At 29.3% G+C, this 27,210-nt stretch overlaps 6 protein-coding genes across 10 annotated transcripts; 3 read left to right on the top strand and 3 right to left on the bottom strand.

Moving 5' to 3' along the window:
• Nucleotides 1-205: 205 nt before the first annotated feature.
• Nucleotides 206-26,293, bottom strand: LOC149882397 (uncharacterized). Of its 3 annotated transcripts, none has more exons than XM_090067187.1 (5): nt 26,147-26,293; nt 25,901-26,030; nt 19,478-19,530; nt 19,151-19,405; nt 206-3,212 (listed from the first exon to the last, which is right to left on the bottom strand). In XM_090067187.1, the coding sequence occupies exon 5, from the start codon at nt 1,916-1,918 to the stop codon at nt 341-343; it is 1,578 nt and encodes a 525-aa protein (XP_089923313.1). In that variant the 5' UTR covers nt 1,919-3,212; nt 19,151-19,405; nt 19,478-19,530; nt 25,901-26,030; nt 26,147-26,293; the 3' UTR covers nt 206-340. The 3 variants fall into 3 exon arrangements, 2 of the variants coding, with proteins under 2 accessions (XP_089923313.1, XP_089923312.1); XR_016445121.1 differs by lacking the exon at nt 206-3,212 and adding an exon at nt 21,505-21,596 and having other exon boundaries at nt 19,268-19,405; XM_090067186.1 differs by lacking the exons at nt 19,478-19,530; nt 25,901-26,030; nt 26,147-26,293 and having other exon boundaries at nt 206-3,226; nt 19,151-19,267.
• On the bottom strand, nt 1,930-3,120 carry LOC149882402 (uncharacterized). The gene has a single exon (XM_090065935.1). The coding sequence runs from the start codon at nt 3,118-3,120 to the stop codon at nt 1,930-1,932; it is 1,191 nt and encodes a 396-aa protein (XP_089922061.1).
• LOC149882401 (uncharacterized) lies at nt 3,933-8,101 on the top strand. Its single transcript, XM_090067194.1, has 10 exons — nt 3,933-4,492; nt 5,036-5,150; nt 5,943-6,163; nt 6,269-6,318; nt 6,539-6,593; nt 6,788-6,954; nt 7,074-7,219; nt 7,315-7,429; nt 7,709-7,801; nt 7,923-8,101. The coding sequence occupies exons 1-7, from the start codon at nt 4,001-4,003 to the stop codon at nt 7,102-7,104; spliced, it is 1,131 nt and encodes a 376-aa protein (XP_089923320.1). The 5' UTR covers nt 3,933-4,000; the 3' UTR covers nt 7,105-7,219; nt 7,315-7,429; nt 7,709-7,801; nt 7,923-8,101.
• Nucleotides 9,206-10,381, top strand: LOC149882400 (uncharacterized). Its single transcript, XM_090067198.1, has 2 exons — nt 9,206-9,393; nt 9,575-10,381. The coding sequence occupies exons 1-2, from the start codon at nt 9,330-9,332 to the stop codon at nt 10,216-10,218; spliced, it is 708 nt and encodes a 235-aa protein (XP_089923324.1). The 5' UTR covers nt 9,206-9,329; the 3' UTR covers nt 10,219-10,381.
• Nucleotides 10,341-12,790, bottom strand: LOC149882399 (uncharacterized). 3 transcript variants are annotated; one of them, XM_090067196.1, is made up of 6 exons: nt 11,684-12,790; nt 11,411-11,562; nt 11,111-11,301; nt 10,842-10,986; nt 10,683-10,748; nt 10,341-10,553 (listed from the first exon to the last, which is right to left on the bottom strand). In XM_090067196.1, the coding sequence occupies exons 2-6, from the start codon at nt 11,505-11,507 to the stop codon at nt 10,360-10,362; spliced, it is 693 nt and encodes a 230-aa protein (XP_089923322.1). In that variant the 5' UTR covers nt 11,508-11,562; nt 11,684-12,790; the 3' UTR covers nt 10,341-10,359. The 3 variants fall into 3 exon arrangements, with proteins under 3 accessions (XP_089923322.1, XP_089923321.1, XP_089923323.1); XM_090067195.1 differs by lacking the exon at nt 11,684-12,790 and having other exon boundaries at nt 11,411-11,625; XM_090067197.1 differs by lacking the exon at nt 11,684-12,790 and having other exon boundaries at nt 10,688-10,748; nt 11,411-11,625.
• LOC149882398 (uncharacterized) lies at nt 20,899-23,113 on the top strand. Its single transcript, XM_080072876.2, has 2 exons — nt 20,899-21,294; nt 21,433-23,113. Exons 1-2 carry the CDS (start codon nt 21,116-21,118, stop codon nt 22,112-22,114), a joined length of 861 nt encoding a protein of 286 aa, XP_079929002.2. The 5' UTR covers nt 20,899-21,115; the 3' UTR covers nt 22,115-23,113.
• Nucleotides 26,294-27,210: the final 917 nt, after the last annotated feature.

Genomic DNA, 27,210 nt, shown 5'->3' with positions numbered 1-27,210 from the left:
TTCTTCTAATTTTAAAATTTATCCGACTGTAAAAAACTTATTATTACTAAATTTAAACAAAATTTCATTATTTTTCTAACTTCATTCATTAACTCAATACAAGCTCATTTTTTCTTATTTATATGGTTTCTATGGTTTCTTATTTATATGGTAACTAAGAAAAAATATGGTGTATTCCTCCACCAAGTTTTTACTTAGTCATCATCTTAAAACTCTTTTATTGTACATTGGCTAAGGAACTTCCGATTAAAAAAAGATCTAAAACTGATATAAATCTGATATAAATTTACAAACATATTTCTAATAAATTACATTAATCAGCATTAAGGAAAAAGATTATCTAAAGTAGTTGACAACTTCGATTTTCCACTTCTCTCCGTTTCATATCTTTCAAACAGTTCGCTATATTATTTTTTGTACGCAATGTTGATGGATGGTTGATACCTAAAATATCCGTTTGTATTTTATCAACTTGATAAAAAACTTCTAAAGCTTCATTATACTTTCCCATTCCATCCAAACAGAGTGCTATATTATTTTTTGTATCCAATGTTGATGGATGATTGATACCTAAAATATCCGTTTGTATTTTATCAACTTGATAATAAATTTCTAAAGCTTCACTATATTTTCCAATACCATCCAAACAGAGTGCTATATAATTTTTTGTATCCAATGTTGATGGATGGTTGATACTTAAAAAATCCGTTTGTATTTTATCAACTTGATAAAAAATTTCTAAAGCTTCACTATATTTTCCCATTCCATGCAAACAGCTTCCTATATTAAGTTTTGTACGCAATGTTGATGGATGGTTCATACCTAAAATATCAGTTTGTGTTTTATCAACTTGATAATAAATTTTTAAAGCTTCATCATATTTTTCCATATTTCTCAAACAGATTGCTTCATTATTTTTTGTATCCAATGTTGATGGATGGTTGATACCTAAAATATCAGCTTGTATTTTATCAACTTGATAATAAATTTCTAAAGCTTCGTTACATTTTCCAATTCCATCCAAACAGAGTGCTATATTATTTTTTGTAATTAATGTTGATGGATGGTTGATGCCTAAAATATCCGTTTGCATTTTATCAACTTGATAAAAAATTTCTAAAGCTTCACTATATTTTCCCATTCCATGCAAACAGCTTCCTATATTAAGTTTTGTTCGCAATGTTGATGGATGGTTGATGCCTAAAATATCCGTTTGTATTTTATCAACTTGATAAAAAATTTCTAAAGCTTCGTTATATTTTCCAATTCCATCCAAACAGAGTGCTATATTATTTTTTGTACACAATGTTGATGGATGGTTGATGCCTAAAATACCCGTTTGTATTTTATCAACTTGATAAAAAATTTCTAAAGCTTCATTATATTTTCCCATATTTCTCAAACAGATTGCTTTATTATTTTTTGTAATTAATGTTGATGGATGGTTGATACCTAAAACACCAGTTTGTATTTTATCAACTTGATAAAAAACTTCTAAAGCTTCATTATGTTTTCCCATATTTCTCAAACAGATTGCTTTATTATTTTTTGTATCCAATGTTGATGGATGGTAGATGCCTAAAATATCCGTTTGTATTTTATCAAGTTGATAATAAATTTCTAAAGCTTCACTATATTTTCCCATTCCATGCAAACAGCTTCCTATATTAAGTTTTGTTCGCAATGTTGATGGATGGTTGATGCCTAAAATATCCGTTTGTATTTTATCAACTTGATAAAAAATTTCTAAAGCTTCACTATATTTTCCCATTCCATGCAAACAGCTTCCTATATTAAGTTTTGTACGCAATGTTGATGGATGGTTGATACCTAAAATATCCGTTTGTATTTTATCAACTTGATAAAAAAGTTTTAAAGCTTCATTATATTTTCCCATATCATTCAAACAGCTTGCCATACTATCTTTTGTTAAGTTTTTATGTTGTAATTTTGAATATCATCGAGTATATTTAATGCTTCTTGAAAGAAACCTTTGTTTGCTAAGAAACTTTTGATACTCCAACTCTGTTGATGGAACACTTCACACATTTTTGGTTTGCTAATACGAAACATATGGATGAAATGGTTATAGAAGTGCTTCCCATCATCAACGTGTACCTTTACCTTTTCCAACTGTAGCTTTAGAAAATCGATGATGTTTTTGTTGCATACTTCTGTTATTTCTTTGCGCTTTTGATACCATTTACACGCTAACTGTGTCATTTCGTGCATCGCGTACCTGTTATTGTCATTGTCGAAACGATCAAGCAGCGAATAACTTACGAGCAAACTTATTGTTCGATTTATCAAAATATCTTCGTTAATATTTAAGTGTTTTGAAATACCGTGAATAAACTTTTTTGTAATATGTTGACCGTCGCAATACGATAAATGGTTTAAAATTTCTACTGATTTTTCTGTCGATGTTTCTATTTTGTTTAATACTATGCTAATTGATGTTATTGTAGACTTTATTTCCTTTTCAGTGTGGATACCTTCCTCGAGCATTTCGAAGGGATATGATCGAAAAAGATCTAAATATTCCTGCAAAGAAACGCTGTTGTTGTTTATATAGAGAATGGCTTGATTAATGGCGAGTGGATGATATTGAAGCACTTTGGTTATTTCTTTTAGTTTTTCGTCATCGTTAGTTAATTTTTGTTTAATATTTCTTTTTGCAAAAAGAAACGCATCTCGAGGCGAGAAAGAGTTAATTTGCACTTGATTGACATCGGTAGACCATGATTTCCATTGCGATGTTACCAAAGTAAATGAATTTTTTTTATTTGATACGTATTTTTCAAAATTCTTCATACTTTCATCATCCACGTTGTCGAAGATGTATAATGTTTTTTCCCTTTCAAAATAGTGATGTATTTTTCTAGAAACTACTTCAATATCGAACGGATCGCCTTGAGAATCTTTTACGCTTAACCCTAGTTGTTGACAGAGGTAAGTCATAGACGCTTGTATTTTGTCAAGTGCTGCATCCACCCACACGATGCTTTCAAAATAATCGTTGTAAATTGCTGCATACTTTCTAGCGAGCTGAGTTTTTCCTATTCCAGACATTCCAGTTAATACCGTGATTGATTTACCCGAATCGTCTGTTTCGTTCATGTATTTATGAATTTGATCAAGTTCCTCGTCACGTGAAAAGAAGGTTTTTGTCGGTGGTAGGATTCCGAAAATGGAGTGTCGGGATATTAACTCTGAAATGCAAAAACTTTTTGTTTTTAACTACACGGTGACATTTTTGATGAATGTTTAGAAGTTATTTTTTGAACGGCATTTCGTTTTTAACTTTTTGTGCTTTTGATAGGAAAAACATAATTAACTACATACAAGTTGCAAATGACGATTAAATAGACGATTTAATGTAATTTTTAATACACTTGCTATCATTATGATGAAATATTTTGTCTATAAGCTAACTTTATTTTGAAACAATTCCAGTTGTAAACCCTATTTAAAACAATTACAGCTTTTTTTTTGGAAAAAACATTTCATATGCAAAATCCCCCCCCCCCCCCCCCCCAGAGGAATATTTTGAGTTTAATATGAAAACTTCGCAATAAAACAATTATTCTTTCGAAATAAAAAATCAATTTTTTTAAAGAAGTATTTGAAAATACCCCCCCCCCCCCCAAAGGGTGTTACTGCAAAAAAATTCTGTTTTAAAAAATTTTTCACTGTTTGAATTGTATGCAGTAACACCCTTTGGGGGAGGGTGGGAGGTTAAAAACGGGAAATGCAGAAAGGCTGCAAATTAAACTTAAGACAGCAAATTTTTGAGTCCCGTATCGCTTTTTTCACCCGTTCCGCATCTTCTAAATGGGTTGAATCTATTATTCTAAATTTTAGAATATGGGTTGTATCCACGCTAGATGATGCTTTTTCTCATCCGATGATTTAGATTAATGGGTTTTTACACAAATTCTAAATTCGCGCTGATTTCTCTAAAAATTCAAATTTTAGGAATGCATTTGCGAAAAACAAAATGGCACCTAATAAACGATTTCACAGCTTTAAAAAAACAATCAAAATAAGAGGACCAGGAATATCAAAAACCAAAAAAATTTTTTTTAGTTTGTTAAGCCCAGCTTTAGTTTCTACTCAAGAAAATAGTTCAAACTCAAATGCTGTATCGATAAACAATAACTTAAGTGATAATGAGACAGACTTGCAAGCCGAGAAAAGTGGTTCCTCAGAAATATGTTCTCAGCCTTCAATAACAAGCTATTTAAAACGAAAACTTAAAGAGGATGATGATTGGGAGAAAGTGAGAGAGAAACTAAAGTTAGTATTTATTGAGAATCAGTTTTTAGCAAGCGATGCTTTATGCACAATATGCATAAAAAATAATCAAGTTCCTCCAAGAAAAGCAGTTAGTCGTTGTGAAGATTGTGGATGGCAACAGTACTTCTGTTTAGAATGTGCAACATCGCATCATAGCAGTTGTAATATGTTTCATGTACTGCAGTTATGGAAGGTAAATGGGTGCATATATATATATATATATATATATATATATATATATATATATATATATATATATATATATATATATATATATATATATATATATATACACACACACACGCATATATATATATTACACACATATATACACACACACACACACACACCGACCCACACACATGTATATATATATGTATATATATATATATATATATATATATATATATATATATATATATATATATATATATATATATATATATATATATATATATATATATGTATATATATATATATATGTATATATATATATATATGTATATATATATATATATACACACACACGCATATATATATATACACACACACGCATATATATATATTACACACATATATACACACACACACACACACCGACCCACACACACACACACACACACACACACACACACACACACACACACATAGCTATAGAGTTATAAAAGCATAATGAATGAATTATAAATAAATCATTATACATATTATAAAGTCAGTTTTTTAAAATTTGAAACAGGATGGAAAGTTTGTTCCAATGTTTCCAAATAATCAACTTATTATTCCAAATGGTCATGAGCATTGTAACTCCTTTCTTCAAAACGTGAAGTCAATAGTTTTTATTGATTTGCAAGGTATACTGATTGTTATATTTACATATTAATATATATTGTATAGTTGAAAATATTCACGTGCACTTCAGTTTTTTTTATTCCTTTTAATATGCAAATAATACAAAAAAAAAATTGAAAATGAACAGTGAAGTTTGAGTACTGGTTCAGAGGGCTTCAAGTTTTATATAAACAGCAATGGCTTTAATTCCTGACTCAAGTACCATATGTGACAACCAATTGTATTTAATCTGGATCTGGACACAGCTTTTGAAGTGGACTAGTAATTTTGCAGCAATCATATTAAATTCAGATTTTTGAAAGGAGCATTAGAAGTATTCAGAAAATTCATCCAATGCTTACCTGTATTAGCACTACAATGTATTAGCACTACAATGAGTGCAAGACAAGATTTCTTGCCCAAATCTTGTCTTGCAGCTATTTGAGATCACATCTTAGATATTATTCACTTGTAGAGAGAAAGAAAGATATATTACAGGAATTACTAAAACATGGTGAATTAAAAAACAAAAATGGTAGTTTTACTAAATACTGTATTTAAAACTGCACTACTGAAAGCACCACTTGACAAGAATCCATTACATTCAGAGGGGTTGAGGCCTTCCTAAACATTTCCTGATTGGAAAATTAATTTAGGGTGATGAGCTACTTACTTAAATTAGTAAAAAAAAAATTGCCTCCAGAAAATAAAAAATAACATAATGTGTGTGTGTGTGTGTGTGTGTGTGTGTGTGTGTGTGTGTGTGTGTGTGTGTGTGTGTGTGTGTGTGTGTGTATATATATATATACTTTTAGGGCGTCAGCATTTAAAGAAAGTGGTTTTTTGTTCATGTCAGAGTGAGGCAGAGACACTTGTTTCTGTTGGATTTTGGCCCGGTTCAGCAAATAAGCCAGTCACAGCTTTTGATATGAGACTGCTTAACATGCTCTCTGATCTTTTGTTGGAGTGTCATTGTTCCCTAGATAAACTTTGCGCAACTATCTCCTTGTGGAATGGATCTTTGTTACCAACATATGTAAGCATTAAAAGATTTTATTATTCATTTGAATTAAATTTATATAAATGTAATTTCATATTTTACAAAATCAGTATAGTACTAAAAACATTTTTATACATGTAGATAAAAAGTATCTATAAAATCTTGAACAACTCATCCTTTGAAGAATACAGGTTAGTGGTTTACTGTGTGAAATTCTTTTTTCTCAGCTCATGAATCTGTCAAATAAATTTCAGCAGTATTTTGTATAAATAAAGAATGCTTCACAAGAATGGTAGTTAATATATATTAATACAATTTTTAAGTTATTTTTTGGATATAAAATTGAAAGCTTAAAATATAACTTAAATTATTTGGAATGTCATTTTATATTCTACTGATGTTTTTATATAGGTTTTTCAGGCATTCAATAGAGATTCAAGTTGAAAAATGCACACTTTGTCCAAAGGTAATTGCAACATAATTATTTTATTAAAATTAGTATTTAAGTTATATTTTTTTGGAGGTTTTATACCCTATTTATAATATGTTCATAGAAAATGTGTTAACACATTACTTGTTAATCACAAATATAGGTATTTAAATAATTTTTGTTTTTAAAGTTACAAACATCCTAAATATTAATAAATCTACCTATTTTAGCCTAATTCTAATGGAGTACTCATTGAATGTATGGATGCATGCTTTGGATTTGTGCAAAAGAAAACTGCTGGCTCCAGTTTTAATAATCCTAAATATAAATCACTGTTATTTGCTGATCAGGATGATGTAGATAACTTTATTGAGGCACATTCAAAAGAGATTAAGAAGTATATTTTAGTAAAATATCTTAAAAATGTATCAAACTATAAAGCAATAAATATTATTTTATTACTATATACTTGCATGTTATATTTTACTTTTTTTCTCTTTTTCTTTCATTTTGTAGAATTGTAGTCAATACAGAGCTGGAGAAATAATTGAAAACATACGATCAAAAGGAAGAAACGAAAAGTATGATGAAAAAGGTGTTTTTGGTAGAATTTGTTGACATGGTTTTCCAAAAGGATTTGTTAATTTGAAGCATGGTGAAAGGCAAGCTCATTTTTTATTTTAGTTATTCATAAAATTGAACTTTATTTTTTAAACTTGAATTTGTCTATTGTTTTTTTTTTTTTTTAAAATTTTAGGATATCATATGCTGTTTATGAGTTAAAGCGGATGATTGAACCATATGTTGGCTCAACTAATATTGAAATCAAATGCATGTATGATATAGCTTGCATTCTTCATAACCACCTTCAGGTAATATATTTGGTTAAGCTTCTTTTTGTATTTTTTATAAATAAGCAAATATTGTTTTGCTTTGTGATAAAATTAAAACCTAAGTTACAAGTATTCTTTTGTTGAAGAAACTACTACAGATGATGTATAAGGTAAAATATTTAATTAGTATAAAAGAAAACTCCTTTTTTTGTATTTTATAATATCATTTACTGGATGTACCAAGAGAATTCCCAAATATATTTAATGGTGTAATGTATTAATATAAATGTTATGTAGGTTAGTCTTTTCAAATTTTAGAATAATAACTGTTACAACCTTGGCAGTTGTTTAGACAAAGTTCAATTTGGTATACCCATTTTTCATGCATATGTTCATATCTCTAAATGTCAGGTAGTTATAATTTCAATTATAATAGCATTTATTGGTCTTTTTTAAACCATGAAAAAAAAAAAAAAATTTTGTTGTTGAAATACTAATAACAGAGTAATGAAGGTTTTCCTTCAATGTTCAGATGACCTATTCTCCTCGGCGTGTTAAGGGATTTGGTTTAACAGATGGAGAAGGTATAGAGAATGTGGTCATATTTAAGAAAGTTTTGTTACATGACAAAAGAAATGACTGCCAGCAGAAGAACTGATTTACTAACAGAAGCTTCATTACATTATGCACAAAGAGTGAGTCGAAATCAAGGTATTGTTTATGCTTTTTTTTTTTTTTTTTTTTTTTTTTTTAAGATTGGCTTTGTATAAAAAAAATCTCTATTAATGATCAGTAAATGTTTTTTTTTTTCACAATAGCTTTTTCTTTCAGGCAGGTATTTGGAATGTAACTTAAAAAAGACAAAAATTTTAAAAGAAAAATCTTTAGCAGAACTGCAAGAACTGACTGGGAAACTACCATGTAAGTTTTATTTTAAATTATTTTGTTGATTTGAACAATTAAATTAATTTTTATATGTACTATAGAAATCAACACCTATCTAATTATCATAGAAATGAGTTAGGTTGGATGCAAAAAGAGTGGTTGGCTGAATCATAAATTTATACATAACATTTTTTCTCTTGACAGCCGAAATTATTGTTACTGATTCACTTGTAGAGGAATGGAAAAGAGAGCAGATTGAACTTTTAGAGGCAAAAAAAGGTACCTTAAATTTTTATTAAAGTTTTTTTTTATGAAGTCAAATAATTTTTTAATATATACGTGTATAATATAAGATGTATCTTTAGTATCATGTTACACAACGTCTTCCTGGGAAGTTGACTATGCTCGTCTGTTATGGGATCACTTTCAGTTGAGGTGGTAGTTAGTCATTTGTTGAGTTTTAATGTAAAACTGTTTAAAAATATTTTTAAAGTTGTATTTTTCATGACAATATTTGTGATTTAAATGGTTAAAAAACATGATTATGCTTCATTTCTTTTAATTTCAATGAAGATACTTTTAAATAAATTTAATAACATTTTATAAAATTTTTTTGAAGTGTACAGTGTAATGTGTTTTTTTTTTTCTTTAAATACATGTAAAGAATAATCCTCCCTAATTCAACAATAATCTCCCAAAAAATTATAATTTCCCAAAATTCCCTTTTTTTTGTAGAAACTCAATTGCATCATCACAGTTAAATGGAAAAAATCATAGAGATCTGATTACTAAAGCATGCAGGTATAAGGTTACTTAAGGTTTAAGATAATGTGATGATTAAGGACTTTTTTTTGGTCTTTTTTACTAAAACTTAGTTTTGTTTTATTTCAGTTTCTGCAGAGTGAATAATCAAGTTATTGGTATTTTTAGGTTGGATGAGAGACTTTCAAAAATTGAAAGAAAAAATAATGTCAAGGAAAGATGGAAAAACTGAAATCCCACTTTTATATTAGGAGTTAAAGTTGTTGAAGAAGAAAGAAGAGATTCTATTCTCATGAAGCTGCATTCATTGTCAATGGAACGCCACCTCAAGTTGATGTTAAAAGACAGATACTCTGGTAATATTTTTTTAGTAATTATTTACAAAGTTTAGTTTTAAAACACATTAGAGGTTTAGATAACTTAATGAAGTTGTAAAAATGATCTACGATTGGTTTTATCTAAAACTAATTATACGAAAAACTAACTTTTCACTTAGTAAATCATTTTTTATGCATTTTTATTTGCTTTGTCATGTAGTTGGACAGAAGCAAGCTATTCGACTGGCACAGCGTGTTAACCAGCAAACAAAAAAAATGAAGATAGAGTTATCAAAGTATAATGCACAGTTGTCTCTTATTAAAGAGCATTTTGACCTTGCTCTGGAACCATTAACTTTTGAAAGTGTAAAGGATCCAAACTCCAAAATATTTTATAAATTCGCAACTAGAACGCTATCACAACAAATCTCTTTTGATATAAAAAGTCGTATTATTGAATTAAAAGAACTTTTATTGCGATGTGAAGAAGAACGGTCTTTGCTTCAAACTGAGTGTCAAAGTCTTTTGGATTCAAAATTAGAATTACTTTCTGTACTTATGCAAAAGTGTGAAGTACTATCATTTAACATTAACAATTATTCTAAGGGTTTATCGGCATTATTAAAAAACCAATTAATGCAAGTGGAACATGAAATTGACACTGATAAAAATGTGTATGAGAAATTTGGTATCAAGCTCCCCATTGCTCTTAGTGCTCCACAGTGTGAATATCTTGGCAGCATCAATACTAACGTTATTTTACCTAACGAGTCTAACCAATCTGATAGTGAAGAGTCGCTGGAACTTTCTAACTCAGAATCTTCTGACTCTGAATCAGATTATAACTTTTGTACTAATTATTAGAGAGTAATTATTGTTTTTTATTGTTCAATATGTAAATATTTGTGTATAACTTATAATACTCTAGTAATGCTTTTAAAATGTAAAATTTCTTTTGAGCCTCATTAAGTCCATGTAAAACTTCCTTTAACAATAAATAATATGTCATTTTTCATTAATAACAAAAGTTATTTGTTCTTTTATCTTCATGATTTTATTTATTTGTTTCTTTCCGTAATCGCACGGCTTTTTAATGCTGCCATCTTTTTTTCTCCACTCAATATCCTCTGGGATCCCTTGAATAATAAAGTTCCCTTTTAAATAAGGAACCTTTGCAGTTTTGCAATTGATTGCTTTAGCTGAAAGCAAGGTAAAGTTTATTTAGAATTGTGGCACGTTCACAAAAATTTACTTCTAAATCAAATTTGATGAATTATATACCACAAAGTCGATGTATAATATCTTAAAAATAAACAATTTTACTATACCATACGATTTGTTGAACAGATCCTGCAAATCTTGGTAAGAATAGGATGGCTCCTTTTCTTTAATCTCTAACATGATATAAAAGAGAAAAACTAATAAGAAGGCCGATGAAATTTGCGATATTAGAATAAAATGACTTCGTTAATTTTTATAAAACTTACCAAAGAACTTCCTAATCTCAATATCAATTTTGATGTTGCTGTTCAGGCATTCTATCCCTCGTTTAGACCCATAATAAGAAATCTCATTGTTCTCATCAACTAATATGTTAGCACTTTCAACGCCAAGTTGTTCAAGAACAGTTATCTAAATAAAAAAGAAAATTCTAATATAAACAATAGCTTTAAAACCTATTAATGATTATAAACTTTAACTACAAAAACTTTAAATTTTTCAAAAATAAGAAAAACCAATTGAAGATAAAACTAACTTCATTTAGAAGTCTCTTTTTGTGCTTCTTTAACAGATGTTTTTTTTCACTTTCTGACATACTTCTGACGTCGACTTCGTTAATTCGTTTCGCTTCTTCTTCGCATCTTTCTTTCTTTGATGGGCTCAACTTTTTCCATTCATTGGAAACCAATGTGTTTCTCATAGAATTGCCAAGACCGTTTAACCTACCTTAGTAAACAATATTTGTGAAATTGTAGATTAAGTCGGTAGTTATAGTGAAAAGTAATTTAGAAACAATAAGCCATCACAAACTATACACAATAAATTAAAATATTACCTTCTCTAGACAATTGGCTGTAAAACATATTCTGTGCAGTAAGCCGTCTGTCTCCAGCCTTTTTTTTTGTAACTATATTCTTCTTCGCAGGAAACATTCTCAGGCTGTTTCCTCTTTTTCCCTACTTTAGCATTTTGATTACCAATCCATTTCTATTAAAAATACATTACATGATGCGAGATATAATATGGTGTGAAAAACTTTAGTTTATTGTTAAATGTTTTTTGTTAAATGTTTTGTTAAATGTTTTCAATTGGAAAAAACATTATTTACCTTTACTTTTTCTATTGGAAGGTTTGTTTCAGCAGCTGCTGCTTTGACTTTGTCTTCCATTAAGGTAGATGTCATACCTGATTCATAATGTTGAGTTAAAATAACCTTTACCTCATCATCCATTTTTGCATATTTTTCTGGCCTCTTGTTAGCCATGCCTTAGGTCATTTACAATTTCTGCAAATTTTTACAATAGGTATTAATTGTTTGATGGGTTTTACCTTAAATTATTTCTACGTTACTTAACCAACGTTACTAAATTCATCTTAACTTTTTTTTTTTTTTTAATTGCTAATTAATTGTCAGTTGCCGATGCCATGAAAGATTACGAATGAAGGTTATAACGGTTAAATCACTTATCCGAGTTCAACCTAGCCCTCTCACGTACCTTTAAAAAGCAATCACTTTGTATTAGATTTGGTCACAAGATTTTTATAAAGTTTATTTGGTCAAATTAGTACTAAGTTACTTTTCGACAAGAAACTTATTTCATTAAGAGTACGAGGATTATTTCCTAGTTTGTGTTCTGTTCAGGGACCTGAGGATTATATTACATTGAATGATATTAATAGAATTCAAATAATTTTAGGCTGTAAAACATTTTATCTTAGTTGTTAACATGTTTTCAAACTGCATTTTATGTACTTTTTCTGTCTTTTGATACTTAAGAAATTCTAACCCTAACTTTTAGTACCAGAGTTGTAAAAAAGTATCCTTAAAGTAAGAAGCTTTTTAATGCTAGTTCATTTGCTTAGTTTCTTATAAAAAAAAACAAAAAAAAAACGTGTATAAAGTTTAAAGGAATAGAAAAAGGAAAGGAAATAAACCATCTTTAAAAGCAATCAACTATCAATACTAATAGTTACGAACAAAATAATTCGTTTACACTCAATTAGCCTGTATGTCTTCATTAAGTATAAACTGGTTGGTATTAACACCTTTTTGTTTCATTATAAATTTCGAATTTTTTTATAATAAATCACTAATTTTCTTAATGCTGCGCAAATTACATCGCTATATCAAATTCGCTCAATACATTGCTGCCATAAGATAAGTTCAACATGCATTTCATTATGCTTCTTGAATACAAACTTAGAAGAACCAAAACACGTTAATTTCTTTTTTTTTGCGCTTTAACTGTAGGAACTGTAGGATGGTTTCTTCATGTAAAGATTTTTTCAATACAGATTAAAGAGAATATCAATTTAAAGTGCAATTAAAACTGTACATTAATTTCAAAGTAATGTGAAATTTTAATTGCATTTTAAATTGATATTCTCTTTCAGTCATTCTTTTAAATAGCTTCTGTAATAGAACTACTAACTGCAGAAAGGGATCGTGTCCATGTTTTAAAAAAATGTTCTACACTTAAAACAAAATACATTAAAAAAATTATGTATTTACCTTACGCACTTACCGTTGAATAGCTAGGAAAAAATTGAAAAACCTAAGTTTGAAAATAAAGTGTCAAAATAGTTTTTTGTCTTTCTTGTAAAATCCGGATTTGTGGACTTGTAACCTTTCTGCAGTTAGCGATTCAGTTATACAACATGTTTATCTTCTTTTCTTATACTTTGTTCTCGGAAGAAAACCATAAATAATAGAAACCATGTCAAAATAAACAATCTATTTTAGGAATGATTTGGAAAATGTTCTTGAAAAGAATGAGAACGAAACCGATACACCAATTAAACGATGAAATGCAGCAAAAATAGGATTTTAAGCAAAGATTGTAGTCACCACATATCCTATTATCAATTATTAATTAAATATTAATGAAAAACCTGGTCGCTGATTTCACCTCTTTACAGAAAACAAGGAAAAAATTGAAAAACCTAAGTTTGAGCTAACTGCAGATTTAAGCTAAGCAGCTTAAGCTGGATCAACACGACACACAACGCTCGGCACTTTTCCCAACCACCGCAAGTTTAATTTAATGGCACTTTTCCTAACCACCATCTAATTTAATTGAAGCGCTGCGTTGTTCGTTATTGTGGCTCCCGTTACCCTCAAGCAATAAAAGTACTCGAATACATCAGCTGATTAATTTTAGCTCATTAGAAAATTTAAAAGAAAAAAAAACTAGAGTCCGCCGATTCGTAACTGTTTATCGGATTGCGGATTGTGCACCGAATTATCTATGCTAAACGGTTCAAATAACTTAAGAATTGATTTGATCCGAAAATAATGAATCGGAAAATAATTAGTTAAAATTTTTTCGGATTGCAATCCGATTCGATACTTTCGGATCGGATTGCAATTTTTTCGAATTGGAATCTGAACCGATATTATTTATACGGATTTATACGGATTCAGAATAAGGAATGCTTTTGAAATAAGATTCATTTTTATTTATTTATATTTTTTGGCTGGGTTTTTGATGCCTAAAAAAAACCCGTAAGGTAATTTTAATAAAGATATAAAGAAAACAAAAAAATACAGCAAGCATAATATATCTTTGAATCGTAACGTTATAAAATATTTGAGAAACAAAAAACAATACAAGTTTTGGTGAAAACTGTTGAGCCACTTTAAAAAAACAAAATATTTCAGATGATATATGAGAAAGGATTTCTGATGCTTCAGTTGTTTCTTGCACCAAATTTTTTTAACAACGATTTCTACAGTTGTATTTTGTTAATCACCTAAATATAAAAAAAGAAAAATTATACGATGTCAGAGGAGGTATTTTTCTTATAAAAACCTTTGCACTTTTGTAAAATGTTTGTATTAAAAAACAATAAACTGGTTAAATCAACTTTCGTACAGAAACTTGCGCAATTGTTATTCGCAGGTTTTCCAAAAATACCTAATAGACTTTTTATTTTTATTAACTATAGTAGAGTGAACTGAAGAGTTTACGTTGGTGAAATGGCACCTTGGAAGAGGAAATTAGGTTAACAATATCAGTAACATAATCATCTTCCATCAACATAAAGACGGAAAACATACATCCAAAAAAATTTAAGCTCTAATATGAAAGTAACTACATATAAGTGTTATCATAACCTATTTCCAATTCAAGATATATAATAGATATTGTATCCAAAGATTGGATGTAGAATAAAAGATGATTTTAAAGATGCTGCAAGGGAAACTTGGAACAAAATCAATAGGGAAGAGGAGGGAGCATTGGTAGACTTGCAAATATTCAGCCATTTTAAATCAATTTCAACTTTTGAATGCAGATACCAAATGTTGTTCATAATCATTTCTTTCACAGAAAATATTGTTAGGTTTTAAGCATTTGTTACCTGTAAATGTACCTTTTGTTTATTTTGCCGCCAGGTTGAATTTTTTTCACGTTTAACTGTGTATGGTGAATACAATACTTTTAAGTTAAGGGTGTTTTTTAATGTTTTAATTTTTTCAAACTAAAGTTTAAACCTAAAACTCATAAAAAATTTAAAAATTAAAAATTTTTTATTACAAATATTTCATTTTGAAGCACTCATTTGTAAAAGGTGAGGATTGGTACATTGAAATCGGGTAGCATTGGTACAGAATTTTTAATATCTGATTTGTAGATTACATATATACTTGGTACAGTGTAGTAAAATATATTTTTTACAATGTGGTTCTTATTCTCAAATGCTTTGCTAATGTATAAACTATGCACTATGCAATTTAAATATAATTGTTTAAATACTTGTTATTTAAATAAATTATCTTCATGTTTCTTTCTATGTTATAAAATATTTTATTCATTTTAAAATCTGTTTAATCTTTAGAAAATTCAAAAGTATTATACTTAACCATTAGTATTTCTGAACATAAATTATATTAAAACATAGCTAATGCATTTAAAAAATAGCGAAAGTTATTAACCTCCAATTTTTTCTGATATTCTTTTTGTTTTTTAATTTCTTGTTAAAACGTGCCAATGCTCCCTCCTCTCCCCTACAGAAGATATGAAGTCAATTTCATCCCAAATTATTTAGCTGAAGTCAATAAATTTTGGGTAGCATAATGAAAATTAAATTCTTCCTTAAACACTTAAGAAAAGAATACAGACAAAAAAATACAACTATTACTTAATTAATACATCAATCTATCAGAAAATCCTTCTAACAAGATGTTACACTAACATGCAACATTCATACAGCATTAGAGAAGGTCCTGATAAAAATCAAATTTAATAACAGAGTAAAATACAAAATTAACCGATAAATATACTTTAAGTGAACTTCATCTCATAATTATAATACAACAGTGGTAAAATTTATTTAATAAATTTAATATATCTGGTACTTGCTTACTATCTAGATGTTGGCAGCGGTTCAAATGAACTACTACTTTTTTTGCAGGCTCTTCTGCACATGTCTATGTTTATCTCTGCACACGTTTGTTCAATCCACTCACAAATATCACCAATTTTATTGGGTCTGTCCTTATATACAATATTCTTCAAGTAGCCCCAAAGGAAGAAGTCTGGAGGAGAAAGGACCTTGTCTACCTTTTGATCAAGCCAGCTTCTTACTTGACAGGAATAAGGGGCAGATGCCCCATCTTGTTGAAAGTACATACCATGTTGTTTAACTTGAGGCCATAAAAACTCTTCAAGCATTTGTAGATATATACCAACTGTGACTGAAATGTCAACAAAGTATGGACCAATTAGACCACTTGAATATTATTCCACAACACACTTTAACTCCATTCTTTGAATTGGACAGAGTATCAGTTTGTGCTGATTAGAGTAGGCCTAATAAGAACAAATGATGGTTTGTAATACCATTCATCATGAAGTGTCTCGCATCTGAACAAGTAATATTGCTTAGCAAGTTGAAATTTCGAAAGTCATGAAGCCATGCTTTTTTTATATATTTAAATTAATAATTAAACTTTATATATGTATAGATTTTAAATAAATATATTTGGTAATTAGGAGCATTTTAAAACCAAAAGCATGTACAAAATTTATGAAACACCATGTACAATTCTCATTAAAAAGTTTTTTTTGCAGAAACGTCTTGTAAAAATCAGGTGTGATTGATAAATTTATAACTATGTATTACATAATTATAAATCTATTAACTACACCCTGTAATAAATAAATTTATAATTATATAAATAAATCATTACATAAAATAATTATAACTGGTTCTTCTGTTGTCAAGCTTCTATTTCTATCAACAACTAACCATATTGAATAAAGTAAATGCGGTAGTTCATTTTATTTTTGTTACAAATAAGTTTAAATAATAAAAAAAACAAAAAACAACCAAACAAAACAAATCACAATTTAAAATTTTGAAAGGAAATGTGTTCAGCTTCACACAATTTATAAGGTACTTAACTAAAGATTTAACTTAAAGATTTTTTAAATAATAAAGTTCTATTTTAAGAAATTCTCTCCAAAGATTAAATATCAGATTAACCCACAAGAAACAGATATAGGGGATTCAATAAAAGCCACAGAGAAGATGAGACAGTTCTACTTACTATGGTTCCCTTTGAAGAGCTTTGTTCCCAACATGCTTCCCACTGATAGTGAATTACTTAAGAGATATTACTGGCTCAATCTGAACAAAAACATCAGGTACATAAGATTAAAAATCTAATTTTAGAATTTGTTAAATAAGTATATTTAAGTGTATACATAAATACATAAAATTTATTACAGGCTGTATTTGACAGCATGTTAATTGTCACTGAACAGAGCATCAAGATGGTCAATAATTACTACACCCTAAAAATGCTTAAAACACTGGATCTACCTTAGCTGCTACAAGAAGATGAAACATTTTTTGATGGAGAGCTGTGTCCTGTTTTCCATTCACAAGATAAATATCTTTGACTTTATCAAAAGTGAAACAGACAGGGATAATGAGGCCAAGAGGGAAAATGTAAAATTCCTGAAATAATGCCTAAGGAGAGACAAAAAGTAACCAAAGATTTTGAGAAAATGTTTGCTTTTGGAAGGGAGAAGCTAAAGAAAATGGCACAAGCAACAACGCAGAAAAAAAAGAGGAAGAAACAAGAGGGTGACCATATGGGTAGAACTAGAGTTATCAGGCAGTGACAACCAGACAGAACTTGCCTCCAGCTTAAGTCCAGCAGAAGTAGAAGAGGATTCCAACTGATTACTTTTCAGCTAGAGATAGTATATGAATTGAAAGAGTTTGTTTCCCTAAAAAAAAAGAATTCCTCAGTTAGTAATTTTTGCTCTTAAGGACATGGAAATGGAAACAGAGTCAAGACCAAGATGCTAAAGAAGTCATATGATGCTCTAGAAACTAAAGATCTGATGAATAAGAAGCTTAATACTCAGATTAATATTGTTCTGTCAGCACTGGAGAGTTTGTCAATGAGCAGTCATACCTTTTTTATGTTGGAGATCACAGAGAAAGTGCTAGGAGGTTTGTGAAAAATACATGGAAACTTGTGAAAAGCTTCAGCCTTTTACTTCTTTAAATGTGTCAGTCAGCCTAACTTTTACACTATCCTGCTGATTTAATCCTACCTTATCTTCAAACCTAACCCAAACCTCAACTTTAAGACTACTAGATAATAAGGCAAATTAAAAGTGAACATTAACAAAAACAAGATCAAGGCATCATAAATAGAATCTCACCAAATTATAAAAAATACAATTACCATTGAAGAAAAATTTTACTTTTATAATTTAAAAACTAAATGTAAAACTGTTCTTAAATCATCATAGTATTGTAAACAAAACAAAAAATAAAAAGCATTTTTAGTATATAGAGCAAAGAGTGTAGCTAAGCAGTATACTTACTTGGAACTGCAACAGTTAAAGAGAATTTTATAACATAATGATTGGGAAATATTAGTTTCAATAAGAATACATTACATAAATTGATCTGAATACAATGTTCAAAAACGTATTCGATTAACTGTTTTCCTATTAATTGTTGAAAAAAATTTTTTTTAGTGAAATTTAGTTCCAGACCCCGCGCTCATTTCGGTAAATCTAGAATTAGTGTAAAAACCCATTAATCTAAATCATCGGATGAGAAAAAGCATCATCTGGCGTGGATACAACCCACATTCTAAAATTTAGAATAATAGATTCAACCCATTTAGAAGATGCGGAACTGGTGCTTTTTTTTTTATTTTAGTTTTTATTTCATATCTTTAATTAATTCATATTGTAAATTAAATAATTGAATTTAATAATACTATAAAAAGTTCTTTTTTTTTTAATTTAATTCAAATGTGAATTTAATCCACAAAATTGCTAAATATTTATGCTGATAAATATTTAGCAATTTTGTAGATTAAATTCAATAGATATGTGACATAACTAAGCTAAATAAATTAAAGAAAGTTTGTCCTTTTCAAAAATGTTTGTTTAAGATAAATAATATTTTAATGGTCTGTAGTGTTTTAACCTTTTTTGTATATTTTGTGTTTTTTTTTTATTTGTTTATCTCTGATAAATATTCTACTAACTTCTGCATGCAAAGGTGACACAAAAGCTATGAAGCTCAAAATACCTACTTCGTTCGCATTCACTGATCAAATCTTTACGATTGCAAAAAAGTAATCCTCTTTTTACATCTCACCATTTTTTTGATGAATTGTTCTTACGCCATTGGTTCAGTATTTGCAAGGTTTGTTCTCGCGTAGTTTCAAATTCTTCTTTTACATTTTTTATTGCTTTGTCATCAACCGAAAGACATCGAGCAAATTTTTGCCAATCATAAGTTAGCAAATCAGCAAGCGTTGTAAATAAATCTTGTGGAAATTTTTCAACTATGAGAGAAGGTTTTTTTTTGAAAATCGAAAATCAGTTTCAAATGGGAAACATTAAAAATATTTTATTACCCTTTATATCGTCGAACTCGTTCTCCATGACAACTTCGTCTTTTAAAGTCGTTCTATGAAAAAGAAGTTCGTTATTGGTCATGATGAATTTCAGTAAAACGCTCTTAAGTTCGTCAGCAAACAATTTTCACGGTTAACGTGTACAAAGAAATAGGTACTGCGTCAAAATAAATTGAATCGGGTCATGCTAAAAGGGGATAAGTCACAAAAATTGAAAATTGAGTTAATAATGGTTTTCATGTTTTAATAGTAGGTTTTAAATATTTATGATAAAATCAGACATGTCAGACGCTTAGTTACCCCAGTAACTGGAATCAGTTGTAGAGCTGTTTATGCTAGAAGGAGTTAAGTCACTGACTTACCCCCTTTTAGCATAAAAAAATCATCTTATGCCGTCTGTAGACGTAACTACGCAATTGGCTGCAACAGATAGCAGTTGTTGTTTTTAATTATTTTACTGTATTGTATAGCTTAAACTAACTAGGAATTTACTTTATATTTAACTTTTTGTCTTTTTTTTTTAGTCTTATGTTATTGTACTGCATAGCTTTATCTAAATTGGAATTAAATTTATTTTTAAGTTTATGTCTTGTGTTCTTAGTCTTGTGTGTATTGTACTATATATAGCTTACCCTGAATATGAATTAACTTTATGAATTAACTCTATGTTTTGTTTTCTTAGTCTTGTAATATATCATAATTAGGCGCTACTGCAGTTTCTCCCCCCCCCCCCTTTTTTTTTTTTATGATTGATTCTGATAGAGAATTTTATGCTGATTCAGAAAAATATAAAAACATAGACCTGAAAATCAACGGAAAGTGCTCTAATTCGAAGTCAAAGTTGTAAAAAGTCCCACTAAAAACACTAATATTCGCCATTTTTTTTCAAGACGCTTTTATTTTTAACGAAAACTAATTACCGTTACATTGCGCAATAAACAGACCTGGTTTCCATCAGCCTCTGCATTATTGTTTTAAAGTATTATAACGAAAGTGTTATAACGAAATGAAATTAATGGAAGAATTATAACGAAAGTGTTATAACGAAATGAAATTAATAAAGGTTGAACGAAGAATTTGCGAATGCAGACAAACTGATGAATAATTATCATTGTATCGTACGCTGGTTTTTTTTATTAAAAAAAATGGTTTGAAGGTTACTATTTCTAAATTTTACATGTGATAAAACAACAATGAACTAAGCTTCAAAAGTTCTTCTTTTAGGAAACAAAACTGTTAAATTCTTTTTTAAAATTTATTACAAAAGTACATTATTTGCATTATAGTTTATTCTCTAATAAATCAAATAACGGCTATTTTCATTGCCACAAAAAATTGCGCTAGATAAACATACTTTTACGACTTTTTTAACGTAAAAACCATGCTATTAATGTATTGCTTTTGTCAGCAAAAAGATCATTAAATTATTATTTTCAAAATGGCGAATATTAGGGTTTTTAGTGGGACTTTTTACAACTTTGACTTCGAATTAGAGCACTTTCCGTTGATTTTCAGGTCTATGTTTTTATATTTTTCTGAATCAGCATAAAATTCTCTATCAGAATCAATCATAAAAAAAAAAAAAAAGGGGGGGGGGGGGAGAATCTGCAGTAGCGCCTCATAATTAAGTGAGGAAATATGGAAATAAATTCAGATGAAAGTGATGAGGTTTTTGAGAAAAATCCAGCAAAGAAAAGGAAATCAGATCAAAGTCTTTGGAAGATAAACATTATAAAGATTGCCAGAATAAAAGGTGAAGAATATGTTAACTACCAAGATATTACTGTACCTCGAAAGTGTACTGGCATCCCCTGCAGGTATGTTATTTTGTATTCAATATTACTGAATAGTTTTACAGTTTTACAATTTTATTTTTATAGGTAGAACTTGTATAACATAATACACATAATGTATAAAATAAAACACAGTATAAAATATTTTTTTTGTTCTTTTAGCTTCAAGAGAAACAACTGTCTTGAGACTATTAATGAAGAGGATCAAATGGATATATTAAACCATTTCCATACCATCAACACTAAAGATGAGCAAGATTTGTTCCTACAATCCTTGATTGATTCCCAAAAAGTAAAGCAGAGACAACCCAGGAAGGAAGAGAGTTCTAAAAAAAAAAGTGCTACCTTTAAGTATCACATTATGGTGGGTTCTGATCGAATGCTGGTTTGTTTTAAAGCTTTTTTAAGTTTACATGCAGTTACTAAAATACGAGTTGAAAGATTGCGAGCTTTGAAAATGATTGCGAAAAGCCCAGTGGATAATAGAGGACATCATATAAAACAAGTATTGTCTGAAGAAATCAAACTTTTCATCAGACAGCACATTGAAAGCTTTCCAACTAAAGAAAGTCATTATCTTGGAAAGCCTATATGCTATCTAGATGCCAATTTAAATGTTAAAGCTATGTATGGGCTGTTTAAAGAAAAATACTTTTCGATAAAAGTTGGAGGAACAAATTATTTTAATTACTTTAAAGAAAACTATAATCTTTCCTTTGGAAGGTCGCAAGTTGACATATACTGCACTTGCAAGGAACTCAATATAAAATTAAGGAGTCCTCACCTCAACGATGCAGCAAAAAGGTGTGCTCAATCTGAACTTGATGCACATAAATGCAAATGAAAAAAGTTTTATGATCAAATACGGAAAGACGTCAATGACAAGGACAATAGTCAAATTTTATCATTGTGTTTTGACTTTATGGAGAACATACAGATCCCAAAAATACCAGTACAAGAAACCTTCTGTCTGAGACAACTTTCAGTTAATGTTTTTTGTATTCATAACAATAAAAGTAACAAAGCATAGATTTTTGTTTACCACCTAGGCACACCAGGCAAGGGTCCAGATGTAGTGTGTTCCCTTCTATTTAACTATTTAATGAAAGTAGAGCAGCAGTTTAATGAACTCCACTTGTTCTCAGATAATTGTTGGGGCCAAAACCATTAATTATCTAGGCTACTCTTAGCCATGACTGATTTAAAGAAATTTGAAGAGGGCACTCCTTCCTACCATGTGATAGAGGTTTTAGCATAATAAATCGAGAAGACCAAGTATGTGACCTTATTAAAGCATCCTCCAAAAATGATAAATTTATGGTACAAAAAGTTCAATCTTCAGAAATTTTAGACTTCAAGACATGGTGGCCGCAGTTTTATAAAAAAAGTTGTGTTTCCGATGAAACCAAAGGTAACCAAGTCAAAAAGGACAAAAAGCAGTACTTTTCAAGTTCATGCACTGCACATATGATATAAAATTTCCTTCTAAGGTTATTGGCCAACCTTTCATTGATTCTATAATGAATCACAGCTTTTCTTTTAGAGCAACGGGTTTCCCAAACTTATGTTTTCCAAGTAAAAAAGCTTACCCTGCAGGAAAAGTATCAATAAAGATTGAAAAAATGGCAGACATAAAAAAACCACAACCCTATATTCCAGTGGAGTTTGAAGAGTTTTATGCTTGAAAATGATGACTAAGTTATGATTGCTCATATTGCTTATCTCAGACTAAAGAGATTTATTTGAAGATAGTATATATTTATGAAATTAGTTATTTATAAATAAGAGTATATGTAAATATTGATTTCTTGGCGTTTTTAGTAAATAACTTTGTTTTAAAACACATTTATTTGTCTATTTATTCAAATTATGCTAAAAGGGGATAAGTCAAGCAACTTTAATGATTTTTTTTCATATGAAAGCATTGTAAGTGTCATTAATCAAGGAAGTTTCATAATAATTGGGGTAGTAAAGAATTCATATACAAAAAATTACATCTTTTTGGTCAAAAATGAAGACAATGCAAAGTTTCATTTAGTTTTCTCAAAACTATGCGTTGTTAACTAATCCCCTTTTAGCATGAGCAGATTCAAATAGAGGAGTTTTAGAAGTGAAATAAACGGTTTGATATCAGATATTTCAGAAACCCCCTTATTCACTGAAACAAAACTGCTATCCCAGTAAACTTCCTTTTGATGGAATACACTTTTCCATCAATAAATTATTTAATCGACTGTTAAAGTGACTTGACATACAGGGTCTCTGGATCTTAAGAACAAAAAAGATGCCAATGACCCATCTTTCCAAAAGCAACTATTTTAAAAGAAACTTGAGCAGTTCTAAATAATGCAGCAATTCCTGCATGATTGAGATCTGCTTAAATTAGAGCTTGTGGCATTATTTTGAAATAATGAATTAATAAAGCAAGTTAAAGAACAGTTTTGAAGTCGACCACGGACTTAGAAGCTTAATTTAAAAGCGTGTTTTCAAACAGGACACGAGGGAATTATACATGTATTCTTCCTATTATTTTTTTTTTTTAACTATATTTATAACAATTTAAAATGTGAGAGGTTTTTCATAAGCATTTTTAAAGAAAAACATTTTTGTGAGAAAATAATATTTCGAATGATTTAATGGATGCAACTTAAGTGTATTTGGATAGACTTACCAAAACGATGAGTTAGATTTCTAGAACCCTCCTAATATTTTGACAACTTCTTCGTTAAATGATAAGCAAATACTCTTTCCGGGATTGCATTTATTTGAAACATTTTAAAATTCATACTTCATTCATTCATAAGTCCGCAATTTAAAAGTAAAAACTACAATCAATGCTTTTTGGTGTCAAAATGCGTTCAGGCTGAGATGACGTAAATATTCATCAAAGTGCAATTCGTTGGTAATATACAATTGACAACAATAGCATTGAGGTTTCCAGTTTATATTTAAAAGAAGTGTTGTTGCTTTCATTGTTTTGATCACATTGTTTATGGTATCTAACGTTTTTGACAAATTTTAGATGGGTGAACATTCTCTAAATCTGACAACATGACATGGAATATCTTTTCAATTTTATTTTTTGGTTTATTTAAATAGAATACTTTTTTTTTCCCAACCAAATATCTACAGACCCTGCAAATAAGATTCAAATTTTTGTTATGGATTTTTATCTAAAAATAATAAAACTTTTTGGATAGTTCTTGCGAACAACCATCAAACTTAACCACGTGTATTACGTAGTGTTTATATTCATGAAGTAAATTAAGCTAATAAATCAATAAAAAAAACTGCATATAAAGTAAAAGATTTTATTTAAAATTATTAGAAACATTTAGTCACATTTTTTACATAAGGACGATTTTTATTTCACAAACGATATAAATAAAATGTTGCCAATATAGGACAATGGTTTGATGTGAATTTTGAGAAAGAAAAAAAAATTGAGTGCTAAGATTTTTTATAAGTAATAAAAAGTTAAAAGATTCATAAAAGTAAAAGTAGAAAAACTTTTAAGTTTTACCGCTCAAAAAAAATGTAAAAAGACTTCCAAATTTGTAAACAAATCAAAGAAAAAGTTTTTTTAGGTAGATCCTCTTCAATCATAAAATAATATTCCCCTTTCATTTTACTTACTTCTTAATAAAATTAAGTTGCTGATACACTACTAACAACCTAAAAGCTGGTTATCAACGTAGACGATTTTAAAAAACGCAATAAGTAAAGAAAAATTGATTGCTAAGTAAAAATTCATTTTGTAACGAAGGTCCGTAGCCATTTTAAAAGTTCTAAAATTTTCATAATCATACTGGGCTTGCGCACAATAACCTTTCGCTTAATTAACAGTTTTAACAACTGTGAATTGTTAGCGACTTTTTAGATGTTCCTTTTCTTGTTTTAAGTATTTTAGTACACAACTGGATACAGAGCTAGCTGAAATAAAGTTTATTTTAAAGGAGCTTGTAGAAGTAAAGTTTCATGCAACTGGGGTAAAAATGCTAGAATCAGTTGACCAATTGGTTGCACTTAATAATAAGCTAAATGAAGAATCAGAATGTAATAAATTGGTATGATCTAATTATCTTGTTTTTATTTGGGTTATTTGAAGGTAGCTTAGGATTAACTCTATGTTGTATAGAAAAAAAAAGAAATATATTAGTTTTTATTATGTTATTTTTAGCTTTTAGTACACAACTGGGTACACAAATCGTTAAACTAATTTAGATTAAAGCAGCAACAAAAAAGTTTGTTTATGTTAGAGAATAATGACTTGGTTTGAGAATATGCAATGTTGTTAGAGAATATGCAATGACTTGATTTCCAGTGAAAAGTTACGTTCGTGGCTAAGGGCCGTAACCATTTTAAAAACGCTGATTTTTTTTTCGTAAAATTTGCGCATGCGTACAATAACAGCGTACCAAACAACCGTGTGTTTTCTGATATGAAGTTTCTGGTTTTAACTTTCTCATGTTTAAGTTCTGATATTCAGTTACAAAATTTGTTGTTATTTAAGAATTCTCGCTTCATTCTGCTTTGTTTATTTACTTCTGCAAAATCCTATTTTCTTCTTCTTTTACCGGTTTTTCTAACTACAAAACTTAAATTGTTAAAGAACAAACAGATGACGTACCGGTTCATTTCATGCAATCTTTAGGAGAGTAGCTGGTTGATGGACAAAACCAGTGTTTGTATCATCAGTTTTTCTTTAACTTGCGTAAAAACACGTTAACGAATTTAAAATTGAAGCTTTAACCTCAACGCTAAATGGAAAAGACTGAATCATGCAACAGCAAAACATAAAAATTAAAAAAAAAAAACAAAAGCCTATATTATATCGATAAAAAGTTTGAACTGGTTTTGTAGAACGAAAAATTACCAAACGAGATCTGCGATGAATTAATCTTAGATCGGTGTGATCGTGTTTTAGTTGTTGAACTTTCACTTTCAAAAGTTTCGAGGAAATAAACTCTCTTGTTTTGAGATTCAACTCTGTTGTTTTTTGTTTTTAAATTGGTGTCACACTTTTATTTTATAGAACAATGGCTGTAGATGAGTTACAAACTTAATCAATTAATAGGATTTAATCAAATAATGGGATTTCATAATAAAACGCGTAAAACGTGCAGAACGAGATTCTGAAAGAAAAAAACCATTTGCCGCTAGGGAGGATCGAAAAGAAATCGATTTGTAAACTTCTTCTTGTTATTTTTATTATGTAAACTAACATCGATATTTGCTTCTTTCCGAGAATAAAAAATAAAATGGAATTTTGATTCGTTATTATAATAGTATAATCGATGGTGGAATCAGGACAGAAATAGAAAGGATGTTCCGAACATAGGTGATAGAGCTATATAATAGACTAAAAAGATCCAGAAAGACTATTCCGAAGATCAGGACAGAGCTAGTGAATAGCCTTATTAAGTAATCTCAGGTAAACTCAATGTCCATATGCTCAGACCTGTGACTTGGTAAGGCTTGTGTTCTATCATTAGTCGACATTAGTCGCTCGTTACGGCTTGCGAATGGCTTTAGGAGTGCGTTTCATACATCGACAATATTTTTTTTTACTATTAGAGATTATATTATAGTATAGATAGTATCCATAAAACATGGACAGCGCCGTAGTGCAAGAACTAAAGAGCTTGCTCTGAGAGAAGATTATAACTTTAGACAAGTACCTGGAAGCCTTCAAGAAACAGGTAGCTTCATCACAAAACCAAAAAATGAGTCTGAGTAGGATGTTACAACCAATCAGAGACAAGATTCTCTAGAGTCTTCTAGAAGAACACCAAGGAAAAACTTGAGTTAATGGGATCGACACCAGGAGTTGCAATCGATCGATCAAAAAGATGAGCTTGGTCAGAAGCTAAGCAAGGAAGAACGTGAGTTGTTCGGATTGATACCAGAAGTGTTGCCATTAGACAATCAAAAAAATGA

This window comes from Hydra viridissima, unplaced genomic scaffold, assembly GCF_058129835.1.
Source record: "Hydra viridissima isolate aposymbiotic clone 2 unplaced genomic scaffold, HvirCarnegie_v1 scaffold_11, whole genome shotgun sequence".
NCBI lineage: Eukaryota > Metazoa > Cnidaria > Hydrozoa > Anthoathecata > Hydridae > Hydra > Hydra viridissima.
This window is presented reverse-complemented; position numbering and strand designations above follow the sequence as displayed.

Bases quoted from the DNA above. Each gene is read 5' to 3' on its own strand.
- LOC149882397 (XM_090067187.1), bottom strand. From the start codon at position 1,918: ATGGCAAGCTGTTTGAATGATATGGGAAAATATAATGAAGCTTTAAAA.
- LOC149882402 (XM_090065935.1), bottom strand. From the start codon at position 3,120: ATGAACGAAACAGACGATTCGGGTAAATCAATCACGGTATTAACTGGA.
- LOC149882401 (XM_090067194.1), top strand. From the start codon at position 4,001: ATGGCACCTAATAAACGATTTCACAGCTTTAAAAAAACAATCAAAATA. The intron at 5,151-5,942 runs GTATACTGATTG...ATATACTTTTAG, and splicing joins AGTTTTTATTGATTTGCAAG to GGCGTCAGCATTTAAAGAAA. The intron at 6,594-6,787 runs GTAATTGCAACA...TACCTATTTTAG, and splicing joins AATGCACACTTTGTCCAAAG to CCTAATTCTAATGGAGTACT.
- LOC149882400 (XM_090067198.1), top strand. From the start codon at position 9,330: ATGAAGCTGCATTCATTGTCAATGGAACGCCACCTCAAGTTGATGTTA. The intron at 9,394-9,574 runs GTAATATTTTTT...TTTGTCATGTAG, and splicing joins GTTAAAAGACAGATACTCTG to TTGGACAGAAGCAAGCTATT.
- LOC149882399 (XM_090067196.1), bottom strand. From the start codon at position 11,507: ATGTTTCCTGCGAAGAAGAATATAGTTACAAAAAAAAAGGCTGGAGAC. The intron at 10,987-11,110 runs GTTAGTTTTATC...TTTTTTATTTAG, and splicing joins AAAAGAGACTTCTAAATGAA to ATAACTGTTCTTGAACAACT. The intron at 10,749-10,841 runs GTAAGTTTTATA...ATATCATGTTAG, and splicing joins TGAGATTAGGAAGTTCTTTG to AGATTAAAGAAAAGGAGCCA.
- LOC149882398 (XM_080072876.2), top strand. From the start codon at position 21,116: ATGGAAATAAATTCAGATGAAAGTGATGAGGTTTTTGAGAAAAATCCA. The intron at 21,295-21,432 runs GTATGTTATTTT...TTGTTCTTTTAG, and splicing joins TGTACTGGCATCCCCTGCAG to CTTCAAGAGAAACAACTGTC.